Genomic DNA, 17915 nt, shown 5'->3' with positions numbered 1-17915 from the left:
TCAAAACCGTTTAACAACAACAAGCAGTTACTGTTTAACTTTCACAATTTGTGTGAGTTTCATTCCACATTACTTGAACTCATCATAAAGAGTAAGATGGGTAAAATATTCTAGGAGAGATGTTCATTTAAAAAAGGGGGGGGGAGAATCTCCCGTGAAATAGATAATTTTGTTTGTTTTTTTAATTTCGCGCAAAGCTACACGAGGGCTATCTGCGCTAGCCGTCCCTAATTTAGCAGTGTAAGACTAGAGGGAAGGCAGTTATTCAGCACCACCCACCGCCAACTCCTGGACTACTCTTTTACCAACGAATAGTGGGATTGACCGTCACATTATAACACCCCCATGGCTGAAAGGGCGAGCATGTTTGGTGGTACGGGGATTCGAACCTGCGACCCGCAGATTGCGAGTCGAGTGCCCTAACCACCTGGCCATGCCGCGCCGAAATAGAGAAAAAGCCAGTCGACAGACCTACAATATCACTTAATGGGTGAAATTACATAGATTTTATTCATACAGAAAATGGAGCTTTTAATAAGCTATAATACACGGATTTCCAATAAGACAAAATATTGTTAAAGGTCTTTTATCACTAATTGAACAACATTGACAGAGTTTTAGTATAACTGTAAATAAAACTGCTAATATATTATTGTAAATTTCATTTACTATTCTTACTGGACAAAGCATGGCTACCTCTATTTTTGTAGGCTTTATACTGACGTGGGACTTTCTTATTGATTGGATGACAACCAGTTACAGTGTATCAGCACGTGACTATACTCTACTGCGGTTAGTTTTCACATGATAAGAGAGAGGCTTTCCCATAGTATTTGCCTTTTCTATTCATTTTTCATTTCTGTTTCCATTTTTTTTGTTGTTGTTGTTAAGCGCAAAGCTACACAATGCCATGCCCACCGCGAGTATCGAAAGCCAATTTTTAGCGTTGTAAACCCTCAAACTTAGCGCTGAGCCACCAGGGGCGTTTCCATACTCACTTCCAATACTGTATTTTATCCTATTTGTAAATAAACATGAAAGTAAGTATTTAGAAGAACTACGGTTCTTAAGAAATCGCTCAGATATATCCAAAGGATTATAATGATTATAATTAATTTTAATAACTGTTAAAAAAAAAGATATTTTAAGGAAAGTAGGACATTGACAACAAGTAATAACAGCAGATAAAGGCTCAAGGAATATCGTTATAGTGGCGACTAGATTAGAAAAATATCGCCACAGATGACTGTTACTGTAGAGAACAAATAAAGTGTTTCCAGAAGATAAGGGATAAATATTGCTACATAAGAAATTGGAAGAAGTAAAAGAGATAGGAGGTAACACTCCAAGGCTGTTACACTAAATATTAAATATAATGTGAAACAAGAGAGACAAAAGGTATATTCATTAAAACTGTCACAGTGGATAAGCATTATTAGTAGAACAGATAAAGAAATAACCGACAGAAAAAGCTGTAACTACAGGCAAGATAAATTCAAGCAGTGGGTTAAACATAATACGTGAAACCAGGAGTGTAATGGAGCCGAAGTGGGACAGTCCCATGGTGCTCAGCGGTTAATAGTTAATATTACTATTATCATATATATATTTTAAATAGTTCCACGTTAGAACTGTGTTAAAAACTATACTGTGATAACAATAATTAATTCTGGAAGCATATTAATAATAACATACAAAATATTTTATTTCCCCAGGAACGCCCACTTTTATTCCATATCAAGTATTAAATGAAGGACACGATTTTCAACCAATCAGAATCGAATCTCAGTATAGCTTTCGTCACTGTTTTATCTAATAAATGTAAGGGCTCTGGTGTGTGTGTATTCGTTAAAAATGGGGATAAGTAGATATTGGGTCATGGCAGGGTTTTAACGTGTACATTGCAATTGAATGTGAACCTAAACATATCACATCAGCCCACGATATGTTAGAATCGTTCTCAACTGTCCCAAACAATGTTGCCAAATAAACGTACAAAAAAAGAACACCTACAAAAACGAGTATAACAAAAATAATAACAATAATTTATTAAATACATTTTGTAATAACGAAAGCCTTATGTTTAATATTAATGGTTTTAAAATAATTATGTGTCTACTGTACATGTCATTTCCTCATATTAATTTTGTTACTATATTATTTAACCATAGTAATATTTGTAGAGTAGTTCTTAAAACTTCTTTACTTTTAAGCCTATACTTTGAGATATAATTTATATGCTCCTGTAGTCACAATCGCGCAACCCCACAATTTGCGCATCACGACTCTAGACGAACACATTTTGCCTTTGAGAACGACATTTTGATATTGTGAGTAGCAGGTAGAGCATTTCGCGCCTTTTCTCTATTCTCGCTGGTCGCTTCCGGTGCAAGCATGTAACTGTTTGTTTGCCACACTGCTCACTGCACTGTTCCTCGCTTTCGGCGTGCACGCAACCTAGGATTTCCACGGTGGGTAGATAGAAGGTGCTGGCAGAAGGTAAAGGGGAGGAGGTGTTTCATCATATATAATTAAAGGAACTGAAGACAGAAATATTCAGTGAAATCATCAAGACGTATTATACTCAACCTTCAAAGACTTGTCTTCTTAACCCTTAAATTACTGACTTGTTTTTACACCGTACATTACCAGTGGGGTCCATATATGTCATCAAATCGAGTAACTGTATGCCCTCATCCGCTCCCCTAGTTACAGAATTGACGAAAAATAAATAGGGAACCCTTGCACGAGCATTATAAAGAAATTAACAAGCAATGCGTGTGCCATTGTGATTATTCACGCAGTGTCATCTTTTTTATATACTTCCAGTTACCTCTGATGAACTTTTCGTGTTAGAAATTGAACCATGGTCTCTTAGTGTCCCTGCAGGAGTTTTGGCATCTTTCCTTTGCTCTATGCAAGTCAGTACTCGGGTCACTGGCGTTTCCTTTTCCTGGTCCTTTAACGACAAGCTACTCGTGTCTTCCCCGAACGTTTCCATCAACGATAAAACAAATTTATTTAATTTATCTTCATCTCCGAGCAAACTCAGGTATGAAAGCGTTCTCTCGATATTCAAGACTACAGGAGCATCTGAAGGAGAATACGGATGCGAGGCGACCTTAGAAGGAAGGACTTATACTAAAAAGGCTAAATTGTACGTTTTTGGTGAGTTGAGAATGAATAATACAGTTTAGTTTTAAATCTTAAACCGGGAAATAAGTATGGGCTTACACAAGAAGACGTTGATTGAAATACAATTAAATCTAGTAGGATAATAGAAACGAAATTTCATAGACGTGTATATATATTTTGTTTAGAAGGCATAATAAAGCAGTACTGTTGAAAGTGATTAATTAGTAAATACTTCCCATGTCAACACTTTTGTCATCACACTAACTTCAACGTCAACACTTATCATTACATTGACTTCATATTTTCCATATTAACCCTTTTGTCATTACATTAACTTCATCCACTTTTCATGTCAACGCTTTGTCATTTCATTAACTTCATCCACTTTCACGTCAACGCTTTGTCATTTCATTAACTTCATCTACTTCCCATGTCAACATTTTTGTCATTACATTAATTTCAACACCTTCAACGTCAACACTTATCAGTACATTGACTTCATATTTTCCATATTAAGCCTTTCGTCATTACATTAACTTCATACACTTCCCACATTAACACTTTGTTATTACATTAACTTCATCCACTTCCCACGTCAACACTTTGTCATTACAATAACTTATCCACTTCTCATGTGAATGCTTTTTTCATTAGATTAAACCCATACGGTTTCACACCTTGTCGATCATATATAGATTCCAGCAAAACTGCTGGACTAAGTTTGCACGTAACAGACGACAGACGGACTTTATTTTTCATTTTTAAGCCAGCCATGACCTTTGAACTGAACCCCATCAGTCAATACTTCAACACCACTTAAGTGGACTGACATCACCACTAAGATTTTGGGTCATTTGAGAGAAACTGACATACTGTTAACAATTTGTTTTAATATCTTTTTTTTAAATAAATAAACTTAGTATTCCGAAAATTGTTCAGTCTCGATGTCTAAGTTCAAGGGAGGTCCAGTTCAATCTACACTTGGATCAATGTGTGTTATTGAGTTATACTAGTTTCAAAGAATTCCACTCCTCATCAGTAACCCCGAACAGAAGTTAACCAAAGAAAGACAAGCCGGACCTATATCATAGTGAAAATATACCTGCTATTAATTATACCTACTATTGTGCGACTATACAATGTGAAGAACTGAATAGTGGCCAAAGACACATTTTCTTCACTTCACCTATCTAGTGTATATATTTTTCTCATAGTAACTGTAAAGCACGTTCACACCAACAATATGTTTGATCTTTTTTTTTAGTTGAAACTTCTAAATAATAGTTTTAAGTAATTTTGTTGTAGATTTATTCAAACGTTATTAAAGTATAAAAAACACACACTAAATATTTACGTTTATAATCATGCACAAGTTTCTAATTATCTACACGTACAACCGAAAATGCTCAAAATTGGAGCACTGTGAGACGATATATCAAACATACGTCATACGTTGCAACTAGGTATTATGAAATTATCCAGAAAGTTCATTAAAAAGACTATTTTACAGTTAATGGTATACTAAAATATTAATATTATTTCTCTACAGCTAGGCACTACAGTGTTTGCCAAAAGGTTCATCAAATAAATCAACGCTACTGCGTTATATAGCTAAGCATTACAGTGTTTGCTGAAAATTCACGAAAAAAATGTCAACATATATACTATAGTTTTTATGTCCTGTAGTGTTAAATCATCCTGTTCAACACATTTCAAGTCTGTAATGTTCAATAACTTAGGTCATCCTATTTACCACATCTTAAGTCTGTAATGTCCAGTAACTTAGATCACTCTGTTTAACACATTTCCAGTCTGTAATGTCCAGTAACTAAGATCACCCTGTTTAACACATTTCCAATCTGTAATGTCCAGTGATTTATCGTATAGTGTGCAGTAAATTTTTGTCCTAATTAATAAGAAAAAAATCAACGTGCCCGTGTATAGTGCGCAGAGCAATTCTAACAACTGATTGGCCTTCAGGTAGCAGTGGTGTATTGTTGTGTTGATTAGTAACTGTACGTGCACGTGTGAGTGAATACCATTGTCAACTAATTAACCGTATTACTTAATGAACAAACAAAGGCTGTACTTATGATCACCTGTTATTCGTGTATACATGTTTTAAACAATGCCCTGTACATAAAGTATTAGAGTGACTACAATTGAACATTACTGTGAATGTATTCTAGCATAGGATAGTAAAGTCATCTTACAACCCAGCGCAAAAAAAAACTTCTCTGTTGTGGTTCTATTTTTTACTTCTAGTGATCCGACAACGACAAACGATGATTATGTCAAATTACAAGACGTATTGAGGCAACATCCGGACTGAAAAATTCACCTGAAAAAATACAATTTCTTGGTACAGTGCGCACTTCTTATTTGAGCCCAAAAGTGCGCACTATACGCGAGAATTTACGGTGGATCATCCTGCTTAACACATTTCAAGTCCCTAATCTGCTGTCTTTTTAGATCATCTTGTATAACACACTTCAAGCATATAATATTCTTTTGTTTAGATCATCTTGTATAACACACTTCAAGCATAAAATATCCTTTTGTTTAGATCATCTTGTATAACATACTTCAAGTATATAATATTGTTACGTCTCCGATTGTTAATTAACTTTCCGTAACTTCGTTCCGACGAAACTTAAGCGACACAAGTCCTTTCTTAATAAAACTGGTTTATTATTTCCGAATATAACTTTACCGATACACTCAACTTCAACAATCGCGCTAAACAAACGCTGTAACGTCTCTCGTGCTCTCCGACTGCAGTTCAATTACTCACTATCTACACACACATTACATTCCCCTCTTTTATATACCAGCCTACCCTATATCTAGTAAGAACTAGAACATTCGCCAAAGTACAGGATAATTCTAGAAAGTAAAGAGCGTGAGAATCACATGATCTCGATGACGCAACAATATCTTTTATTTAGATCATCTTGTATAACACACTTCAAGTCTATAAAATCTTTTACTTAAATAATCTTGTATAACATATTTCAAGCATATAATTTATTTTATTTAGATCATCTTGTATAACATACTTCAAGCATATAATATCTTTTATTTAGATCATCTTGTATAACATACTTCAAGCATATAATATCTTTTATTTAGATCATCTTGTATAACATACTTCAAGTATATAATATATTTTGTTTAGATCATCTTGTATAACACACTTCAAGTGTATAATATTATTTTATTTAGATGTTCTTGTATAACACACTTAAGTCTATAATATCCTTTTATTTAGATGTTCTTGCATAACACACTTAAGTCTATAATATCCTTTTATTTAGATGTTCTTGCATAACACACTTCAAGTCTATAATGTCCTTTTATTTAGATGTTCTTGCATAACACACTTCAAGTCTATAATGTCCTTTTATTTAGATGTTCTTGTATAACACACTTCAAATCTATAATATCCTTTTATTTAGAAGTTCTTGCATAACACACTTCAAGTCTACAATATCCTTTTATTTAGATGTTCTTGCATAACACACTTAAGTCTATAATATCCTTTTATTTAGATGTTCTTGCATAACACACTTCAAGTCTATAATATCCTTTTATTTAGATGTTCTTGCATAACACACTTAAGTCTGTAATATCCTTTTATTTAGATGTTCTTGCATAACACACTTCAAGTCTATAATATCCTTTTATTTAGATGTTCTTGCATAACACACTTCAAGTCTTTTAATGTCCTTTTATTTAGATGTTCTTGCATAACACACTTCAAGTCTATAATGTCTTGGAATTTTATGCAATCCTATGTAAATAATACAGCATTTTTAGTTCCCTTTCACAAAAATCAGTTTTAACCAAGGCTTTTGTTTCTAGTCAACTTTCACGAAACCTGCCAACGAGATGACCAATGTGGATGGATAACAGGTGGGGACTTACCTTTGCAGTGTTTATCAGAGAGATGTGCCTGCCCGATCGGCTACGTATTTGTACAACGATCTTATGTTAAACCTGGTTGCTATAGGGAAGGTAAGAAGTTACGATGGGGTGATAATAATTAATGTTACCGTCTTCTTATTTATAGATATAGATACAAATAAATTAATCAACTCTAGTTTACAATAAAATGTGATATTGTTAGAGTGGTGAAAATTGTCAGTTTCGCTATAAAGGTTGCCTTGTGATATGGTTACAATGGGAAAAAAAGTGATAGATGTCGCCCAAGAAATTCCCACTTTTACTGGAAGTTTGTACTTACAATAATATTAATGAATCGTTTTTCATACCATTATTATTTGACCTGTGACACCTTTCTTAAATTATTTTATAGCAGCCATATAAAGATTAGTACATGCGCGTCAAAGTTTTATAATTCCTGCTTCGATACCTTACCGATTTATGGACAGCTACAGCATTCAAAAGACACACGGAGAGGAAGGGGGGGTAAATATAGAAGGATAAATCCCTACCTCCGAAATTAACGTCTCATATTACCGACCTCTTTGTACAGCGTTCACTACCAGCGGGTTTCACATATTGGATCGTGTTGAATAATTTTATGTGTTTGCTTGTTACAACACCCAATTTAAAGAATTGATAAGAATATGATGAAATAACTCACTTTCTATGTAAAATAATTGTAGGGGGCGCCAACTGTAATTAGTTGTATTAATTGCAATATTGATGACATGTTCTTGTGACTCATGTGTTATTAGAGACCTTGAAGCCAACAAAGTCATGTCTCACAAGTATCAGTAACACTAGGGATAAGATTTGGAATCCAATAATTCAATTTGTGGACACTCACAGAATCTTTCTGAACGAATATCACACAAAACTTTAGACATTTTGACAATGAAGATAAAAATGATACTTTTTATCATATAAGCTATATTTACATACCTGCAAACAGTTTGGTTAAAAAAAACTTCTAAATTTTGTGTATTTTAAGAATACTGACTAATATTGAAATTCTCATAACAATTACACATTTCTGCAAGTTTTAAATCTAAATGCGTTATATTAATTTCATATTGTTTAACGTATGTTTATATAGAAACATATCAGTCCCTACGAACTTCTTAGTATATAACATACTGAAAGTGTTTGATATCTATTTTCAATACAATATTTTGTTATAGTCCACTATAGTCTGCTTTATGTTTATGTATATAGACCGTTAATTTCGTGTTCTTGCTATTATTAAATGTCACACACATACAATATAAAAACCCGTCGTTAGTGCAATCATGGGTAGGTGGTTAAATAAAGAAGGATAAATCCCTACCTCCGAAAAAATTGTACCTGATTAAAAGAGAAAATAATTTCATTAAATGGCAAGCACTTCCTCTCAACCCCCCACCCAAATAGCGACCTTTGTACGCATTCGTCCAATGTTAAACGTTGAATTGGTTCTTTGGAGTCCTTTGCCATTTCCCCATCTCTAACTTCCAACCTGGCTATGCCATTAAAAACGATGAGGTTAATTTAACCTAAAGAGTGGTTATCCATATTTAGCTCTCTCTCATAACTCAAGACAAACATGTGCATTGCAATTTTGGCAACAGTTGTTTTTTTGTTTCATATATACTGTTCTAAGCTATATTTTTAATGTCGTAATTTGTTTGAGGGAGCTGCGGGTCAAGATGGCGTCAAGATTGAAAGTTTAATAAGATAGGCTTAGAATACTTAGAAAGTTCTAAAAAAATTGACGTCAATTTTTTTTAGTAAATTCGAGGGCAGATTATAAATACAAGATAGTTGTGAAGATATTCGAGTCATTCCTAGCCTCTACATCGAATCATTCAGTGTGTATTTTGTTGTTGTTTTAACCATGAAGTGGTACAAGTAAATTTATTTTTTACATTAGCGTAGTGTAGTTAACGTCATTTGTAAACGTGGCCTACAACTGTGTACAATGGAGGCAGTTTGCAAAAACGTTAAGGAAGAAATAACATATTTTTTTATCGTTTGTGGGACTTGGTTTAGAATTATTTTCACCTGATAACCTAAAATAACCCACTACGAAACAACAAAGTTATAACAGTACGTAAAGAGACAATATGCGTTTACATTTCCATGAATATATGACCTGTAGAAGTATAAGGGCATATTACATCAGGTTTGTCGTTGGGGTTGGTTGATGGACCACAACTGTTAATCTCTTATATTTCTATATAGCCTAAGAAACTATATTTACAGTTAATAATTAAATATATGTTATTCTAAAACTAGAAAAGATATAATCACGTGAATTCATTCAAAATACCAAGAAAATGTAGATCTTGTAACAGAGACTACAATAGACTCGTACCATTTTTTTTTCGTCAGATAAGACGCTGACAATTTTGACAATCAACGTAGAGAACAGTAGTCTACTGTTGGCTCAAATAACTAGGGACAGATTTTATTCTAACCTGGTCAAGTGTGTGTTTCTTAAATTAAAATACTTGTCAATATTCAATTATTTAAGAATTAATCGCCCTCAGTGGCTCAGGGGTAAGCATAAGTGTTGATACCTCAAGGATTGAATGTCCAATCTCCGCGATGGACGCAGTACAAATAACCCCTTGTGAAGCAATTTGCTAAAATTAAAACGTTAAATACTCATCATATTTCGTGATTAAACTATTTAACCATTGTTAACAGAATTAATAAAAAAAATAAGGAAAAATTATCCTATTTGTTATTGGCTCTGACGTAAGAGAGCGTAGTTACAAACATGTAGTGTGTCCATAAAACACAGATGTCGCTAATCATGGTTTTCTATTCTGGTTGTTTGTTTATAGTTAAGCATAAAGCCACACAATAGTTTATCTGTGCTCTGCCCACCCAGTTTCTAGCGTTGTAAGTTCGCAGACATACCGCTGTTCCACTGGGGGGCTTTTCTATTCTGATTTTTCAAGACACCAGCTGGGAATTTGGGGCACTGCTAAATAGAACTGGGGCACGGGCCCCGTGTGCCAGCACCTAGCAACGCCTCTGTCATGAAATATAAAAATCGTTGAGTTGATCGTCAAGTGCATTTGTATTAATACAAATACCCATTTGTCACCTTTGTAAGGTAAATACTCTTTGTATTTTTTCAGAAGAACTAGCTTTTGAGATTGAAATAAATACGCGCACACGCAGGCTTGAAAAATTGTCACAAATATTTAAGTGCTTTTTTTAAAAATTAAAGTTACAAATAAATTCACCAACTCCGGATGTAGCGTCAACTTACGTTCTTATTGTTGTTTCTTTTAGCGCAGAGATATATAATGGACTATCTAGACTCTTTTCACCACGAGGAATCAAACCTCAGGTTTTAGCGTTATAAGTCCTAACCTTACCGTTGACCCCCCAGGGGCCATAATGCCGACTAGGATTACTTTAGAAAAATCCTAAAATTTATCTAAAAACTTGAACGAACACTTTAGAGACCAAAAAGGTTTTATAGTCAAAAAATGCGTTTTTGTTTTGTTTTTCTATGTCCTGTAGCAATGCTGTTTGGAAACTGCCAAGTGAACGAGCAGTGCAAGATGCCTAATACTCTGTGTTCTGGTAATGGCAAGTGTTTGTGTGATTACCAGTATTATTTCCGTTACGGAGAAGGCTGTGTTAAAAGTAGGTATTAGTTTCCTTTCGTTATTACTTAGAACGAAACATCAACTTAACGAACTGAATGTCTAACGTTTATGCTGGATGATTATAATAAAGCAAGTTTTTGGGTCATATCTCACAAACGGTATGGCATACGGATGTTAAGAGTAAGTATGGTGCGGTTTCATAGCTGACTGAGTTATTGGACCGTATCTTTTTTGAAAAACCAATTGCACATGGACTGCAAGCCTGCACATTCAATGTTGAACGGTCCCATGTAATGCTCACATCTAATGTGATTCCCATGCTTCAGCAACAAAATGTGATAGACACTATGGTTTTCATGCAGTATGGTGTCTTCCGCAATTTGTAACGAGGTAAAAACACGTCCTTCAGGAGTACTTTAAGGACAGAACCATTCATTGTCACTTTAAGGACAGAACCATTCATTGTCACTTCAAGGACAGAACCATTCATTGTCACTTCAAGGACAGAACCATTCATTGTCACTTTAAGGACAGAACCATTCATTGTCACTTTAAGGACAGAATCCTTCCTTGTCACTTTAAGGACAGAACCATTCATTGTCACTTTAAGGACAGAACCATTCATTGTCACTTTAAGGACAGAATCCTTCCTTGTCACTTTCCTTATGAATGGCCACCTATTTCACCGATTGCTGGACCTGGGGATACCCGAAGTCAAGTACGTACCGTGGAAAGCTTCACACACTTCCTCCCCCCTCCAAAGATGCAATTGTCCCGGTAGTGACCAGTATACCAGATGATATTCCCATTTTTGATGTAATGTCTGTTGTCACACGAATGAAATGCATTCTAGACGCTGGAGGATCACATTTTGAACAGTTGATGTGATTGATCAGACATTATATCACAGTGGCGCCTCTGGCAGTAACATGTGGCAATTGTGATATTTGCATCCGTATTATATCCTTGGCATCCCTATGCAATCTCACCTTCCTATGCCAGACGATTTGTGAGAGAGGACGCACTGAACTATGAAACTTACATTATAATATATTGTACTTAAAGCAAATCAACTGTAAACCCAGTGAAAAAAATTCCTTATCTGTTGGAAATTGAAATAAAAAGTATTAATAAAGGTTATTATTATTAAGATAATTAAGAAAATAACATTCTTTAAATTGAATACCTCGTTTATCCAATCAAATAATATGTTAATATGACTGTTTTAGAAGATAAAAAAATACCACAGAATTGTTATTTTATTGTATAGGTTCGCTTGATTCCAAAGCAAAGGAGGTGTATACAGCTGCCATGATCTCCGCAGCTTGTCTTATGATCGCAGTCTTTGGAATAATTCTCACATACATAATACGACGGTGTGTATCTTCTCATTAAGACAGTGTTTACTTATCATAAAATTAGATTAAGATATTAACTGGAAACAAACACAGGGTTACGATGATGGGTTAAAAATGTAACTAAAATACTCCTAATTGTTTTCTTTGTCAAAATTCTAGTAATTAATCGTTTGATTACTGATCACCATATTCCTGTAACTTATAAAGGCAATTTAACAAACGGGTTAGATAACATTTTTCACAAGCAAGTGTGCACATATATATATATTACTCACTCTGTGTCTTCTTTGTTATAATCACCGTGTTAAAAGTCTTGTCTTATGACACTTAACACCTTGTTTTGTTTGTTTGTTGTTAAACACAAAGCTACGCAAGTAACTATGTGTGCTATGCTCACCACAGGTATCGAAACCCGATTTTTAGTTTCATAAGTCCATTTAAAACTAGATCGAAATCCTCAGGTAGGGTTGTCAGTTCATAGAACTTGTAAAACCCTATCTAGTCTTACAAATATTTCCCAACACATCATGATCCTCTGAGTAGACTTAAGAAAGTAAAACTTTTAAAGCAGAAAAATGAGAGACACGCCCAAACCTCTTGACTATAATAACCAAGTATAAAACAAAATTAACCAGAGACAAACTCTACCAGTTCTTTATCCCGGAAGAATCAATTTTTGTTTTGGAATCATTCTGATACCACAAGAAGTGAGGGAATTATAACTTACGTCGTGTAACCATATATTCTTTTCAGGGGGTGTGCTTGCTATTCTATGTTTATCGACGTGTAATAAATATGATTTTACTGTAGCCAATAAGTCAGTAAATATATATAAGAGAAAAAAAATCGTTCACATTTGCTGGCATGATATATATACACAAAAGATATTTGAAATAATCCAAAAGACAATGTATTTATAGGAAAGGTGTTAAAACCACTCCTAGTGCAAATAAAGCTAAAACATGTAAGTGTATATAATGTAAGTTCATACGTTTATTACCTTTACATGCTGTAATTTATATTCATGTTGTTGTTTGAAAAAGAGCCAGAAAATGGTATTTCTGATAGTCGTGATTTTCAAAATTTTTGGGTGGCATACCCCTCGGAATTTTTTAGGGGAATCATACCTAAACACACAATGTCGGGCACTGACAGGGTTACCAGTCTTCTTTAGTAGTAGCACCACCCACTCGCTCGTCAGTAGTACAGGCGGTATGTCTGCGGACTTGCAACGCTAGGAACCGGATTTCGATACCCGTGGTGGGCAGAGCTCAGATAGTCCATTTTGTAGCTTTGTGCTTAACTTCAAGTACACACACGCACCACCCACTCTTTAAAAATAATTAAAACCCTGTTATCGGTATTCTAATCAAGTGAACCAACGGAAGTTAAGGGCAGATGAAGGGATATGGGCTCATACACATAGATCAACAAATGATATTAGGGTTTATATTACTAAATAATACCACATTAGGATGTTATGAAAAAGGAGATGACGTCATGGGAATGAGCTAACAGGGATATTGTTCGATAGGTATATTCTAAGGAACGGACAATGAACGTGGTTTTATTCATTGTTTATTCGTTTTAGTTAACCTTCATTTGTGTATATATATAAGCGAAAACATTTATTCAGTAAGTAGCCGAAAATCTAAAAGGATTACACTATATGGTCTGTTTTGCTTTTCATATTTTCTTTTTTTTTTTCAACTTCAGTCATTACGAAAACAAGAATAAAGAGCCTGAATACATTTTAAGAAAAATTTACTAAGTTGGAAAACACGATAAATTTCCTTGGATCTGAAAGTTTGTTTGTTGAAAACTACAAACCTACACAATGGGCTATCTGTGCTCTGCCCACAGCGAATTTTTAGCGTTATTATAAGCCCACTAATTTACCGCTGAACCACCGGGGAGAGGGGGTTATAGACAGTTCAGATCCGAAAGAATGAATTCAAATAATTGAAATTTGTTTGTTTGTTTTGAATTTCGCGCAAAGCTACACGATGGCTATATGCGCTAGCCCTCCCTAATTTAGCAGTGTAAGACTAGAGGGAAGGCAGCTAGTCATCATCACCCACCGCCAACTCTTGGGCTACTCTTTTACCAACGAATAGTGGGATTGACCGTCACATTATAACACCCCCACGGCTGAAAGGGCTAGCATGTTTGGTGGGACGGGGATTCGAACCTGCGACCTGCAGATTGCGAGTCGTGCTCCCTAACCACCTGGCCATGCCGGGCCTTGAAATTTGTTTCCAAACCTTCTTAGTGGGGAGTCAGTATGATGTCAAATGATAAAAAAAGTATACAGTGTTTCATTAAAATAGTTACTATTTTGTTAATTCACTCTAAATTTGATGAAAAAGTAAGTTATTATATGTCGAAGGTATGACATTTTCTGGTAATTTTGAACGTTTCTATTGATTGAAACTTTGAAGAAATAAATTGAAAGTTCTTGAAATGACACTTAACAAAGATTCTTTGACTGGGCTGAATCAATCAAACATTGATTCTGAGGCAATCTACCATAAAACTCATGGATTTGCTGCAAATCTACACCATATAATTCACTTAGCCCTTACCTTTGCCCCCCCCCAGTGGCATAGCAGTATGTCTGCGGACTTAGACTTACAACGCAAGAATCTGGGTTTCGATACTCGTGGTGGGCAGAGCACAGATAGCCCATTGTGTAGCTTTGTGTTTAATTCCAAATAAACAAACCCTTACCTTTGTACATGAACATGGTTTCAGACACTTCCCTGCCGTATATTAACAGATAATTAATTTATTTCTGCATATTTTAGTTTAGGGGACTTTGTCATTAACACAGAGATAAGCTTCCTACTCATTCTTTGTTTTCCGAATTCTTTTGAGTTGGTTGCTTCCGGTTGGAAAGGTGAAATTGCTTGCACATAAGGATCTGATTCAGGGCCCAAGGACAAGTTGCTTAAGAGAGTCTTCTGTCAGGATACTACATCTACGATCACTTTATTTGTTTGGTGCAAACAAATGGGCACGGGAATGGTCCAACGATCCTTGGAAGAATAAAAAAATACCATTCCGACGTTAACATTATCTTCTCTGTTTCCTCGTGAGTTGCCCAGCATGGCCAGGTGGTTAAGGCGCTCGACTCGCAGTCTGCGGGTTCGAATCCCCGTCACACCAAACATGCTCGGCCTTTCAGCCGTGGGGGCGTTATAATGTTACGGTCAATCCCACTATTCGTTGGTAAAAAGAGTAGCCCAAGAGTCAAAATCCAAGTAATAAGAGCACCCCCCCCCCCCCAAGGTCTGTTAATTTGGTAAGTTTAATACCAAATACCCACTTTTAAAAATATATTGTACATCACTCCAAAGAGTTGCGAAGTATGAAAATTTGCCACTAAATCCGACAAAGCAAGCCTCTCAGTTTTTTTATTAGGAATTTGTTTGAAAAGTATACCACGTTGTCTCGTGGTCTTAGCAATGTGTATTCTTGTTCACAGAGTAAACCACAATCACATAGTTTGGTCTACAAGCTGAACCCTCTGTTGGCTCAGCGGTAAGTCTGAGAGCCCATAACGCTAAAAATTGGGTTTCGATACTCGTGGTTGGCACAGTACATATAGTTCATTGTGATGCTTTGTGCTTAATAACAAACAATTCAAGCTGAATTTATTTAAAGACATAAATAGTAAACATGAAACTCGATCTTGTATTACTTTCTTTTCATATATACTAAACGACCCACTACATTTACGTATGTGTGTGTGTGTGTTATCTATTTTATACTGTATATATATATATATAAATAATTCATTACTGCATAAAGTTTTAGTTCCCAGCGTTGTGATTACATTTTTCTATATCATTAGTACTTAAGGTACAAGTTTTCATTTACCTTGCGGGGAAGAGGGCAAAGGGGACAGTTGCCCTCCCCCTCCATAAAAGTCATCAAGGGGCTTTCAAATTCTAGTCAAAATAGAAAAATGTATACACAAGGTTAAGTAGTAGAAAACGTGACTGTCTATTCATGCCTATGTCTGCTGAGTTATTAACTAGCATCCAGGGCCCCAAAAGTACCCCCCCACACACACACACACAAACACCAGCAATGAGATTTTAAACTTCTTTAATTTATTACGCGTGTTACATATGAAATGTATTTGTTGCTTTTTTATCGACTGATTTCTAATTCATTTTTCTCAGGTCCTTCTCTAATCGTAACACTAATACAGAACAAGGCAACGGTCAAGTTAATGATGTTTTTACCATCAGTGATGAACTGGGTGCCATCCGGGCACTTGACAAACCTCCTACTTACGATGAAGTGGTAAAACGAGAAAGAGAGGTAAAATATCAAGTCCTTTCATAACTTTAGTTATCCCCTCCCCCCTTCCTGTCTTAGATTTTGTGAGGAAAGACTTTTATGTCAATAGAACACAATATGAAAACGTTATGATAACCAATGTTAACGTCCTATGAAAACGTAACGGTGGTTAAAATCAACTATATCAATGAGATCATACTATTAAAATGTTAAGGTGGATAAAACTACACGATATTGGTGTGAATAAACTCTGAAAAATGTTAAGGTGGATAAAACTACACGATACTGGTGTGAATAAACTCTGAAAAATGTTAAGGTGGATAAAGCCACACGATACTGGTGTGAATAAACTCTGAAAATGTCATTTTAGGTAAAGTCACACGATATTTTTGTGAACAAACTCTGAAATGTTAAAGTGGATAAAACCACACGATATCCGTGAGAACACACACTGTGAACATGTCAAATTTTAACAATATAGGAACTATCTTTAACTTGAAGAAGCTAACTGTTTTATACTTTTTATCCGATTTTAGGACAAAAACCATCATTACATGTTGTCATTATTTCCTGTAAATGTCTGTTGTTAGGTGATTAAAATGAGCCCCACAGTTAGCTAGAACGTATAAAAAATGTGTTAATTGTTTTCTGTGCATTTTTAATAAACAGGTTTTGGGAATCCCGCCACCCGAATATACAGACACTATGGCTGCCTGTCAAAATGCCCCATCATTGGAATCATGCAGCAACTTAGAAACTCAGCCAAGTAATAATGCCAACAACAGCACCATAACAACGGAATTGGAGGTCTCCATAGCAACCATCGGGAATCAAGACTCGGACTCAATTTTAGAATCAACTAACCTCGAAGGAGAATCAGCAAATAATGTTACCCACATGTCACCAATACCCTTTCCAATATCACCATATGGTGAATCAGACAAGCAACAACAGGAACACACCAATCTAGTTACAAGTGCCACGGACGAGATCTCTAAAGACAACGTATTTGATGCTGGAGAGGGCACTACGTCAATGCCCTCTACCAGCTACGAAAAGTATTACGACAATCCTATATTCCATTCAGAGTGAAAAAAAAAAAAAGCGTATAAATATTGATGAAAACCGTTGAAATTGATGTATTTGTGATTTTGTGGGCCTTAATATATTAATTATTTTTAATTTAGAAATAACAAACACAAGTGTATGATCGAAGTTTTACGGAATTTTTGTACAAAAGAAAATTTATATCGCTATCTTTATTACATTTCACAAACTTATAAAGTTTGTTTCTGTTTGTAATTAAGCACAAAGCTACACAATGGGCTATCTGTGCTCTGCCCAACACGGGTATCGAAACCCGGTTTCTAGCGTTGTAAGACCAAAGACATACCGCTGTGCCACTGGGGGCTCACAAGCGTATAAAAAAGTTTAGAATAGTCCGTTTAATGTTCATAAAATAACTAAACCTACAAAAAAAAACAGTTTGAAACAAGATGCGCTTGTATTTCTCTTGAAAAGAATCAACCAATAAAAATCTGTATCATAGCAGAAA

The 17915-nt window shown here is 35.2% G+C and overlaps 1 protein-coding gene across 2 annotated transcripts in view; it reads left to right on the top strand.

Moving 5' to 3' along the window:
• Positions 1 to 17704, top strand: part of LOC111088418 — a 28972-nt gene extending 11268 nt beyond the window's left edge. The window contains exons 2-7 of one of the 2 annotated variants that reach the window (XM_022398485.1): positions 2830 to 3168; positions 7000 to 7152; positions 10603 to 10728; positions 11962 to 12067; positions 16240 to 16381; positions 17030 to 17704. In XM_022398485.1, the coding sequence (XP_022254193.1) occupies positions 2830 to 3168; positions 7000 to 7152; positions 10603 to 10728; positions 11962 to 12067; positions 16240 to 16381; positions 17030 to 17452 (1289 nt within the window). In that variant the 3' untranslated portion in view covers positions 17453 to 17704. The remainder of the gene's footprint in view (positions 1 to 2829; positions 3169 to 6999; positions 7153 to 10602; positions 10729 to 11961; positions 12068 to 16239; positions 16382 to 17029) is intronic. The other variant, XM_022398490.1, reaches the window with a different exon arrangement.
• Positions 17705 to 17915: the final 211 nt, after the last annotated feature.

Source organism: Limulus polyphemus, unplaced genomic scaffold (assembly GCF_000517525.1).
Source record: "Limulus polyphemus unplaced genomic scaffold, Limulus_polyphemus-2.1.2 Scaffold95, whole genome shotgun sequence".
Lineage (NCBI taxonomy): Eukaryota > Metazoa > Arthropoda > Merostomata > Xiphosura > Limulidae > Limulus > Limulus polyphemus.
The sequence above is the reverse complement of the archived record's forward strand: the minus strand, read 5'-3'. Positions and strand labels throughout refer to the sequence as shown.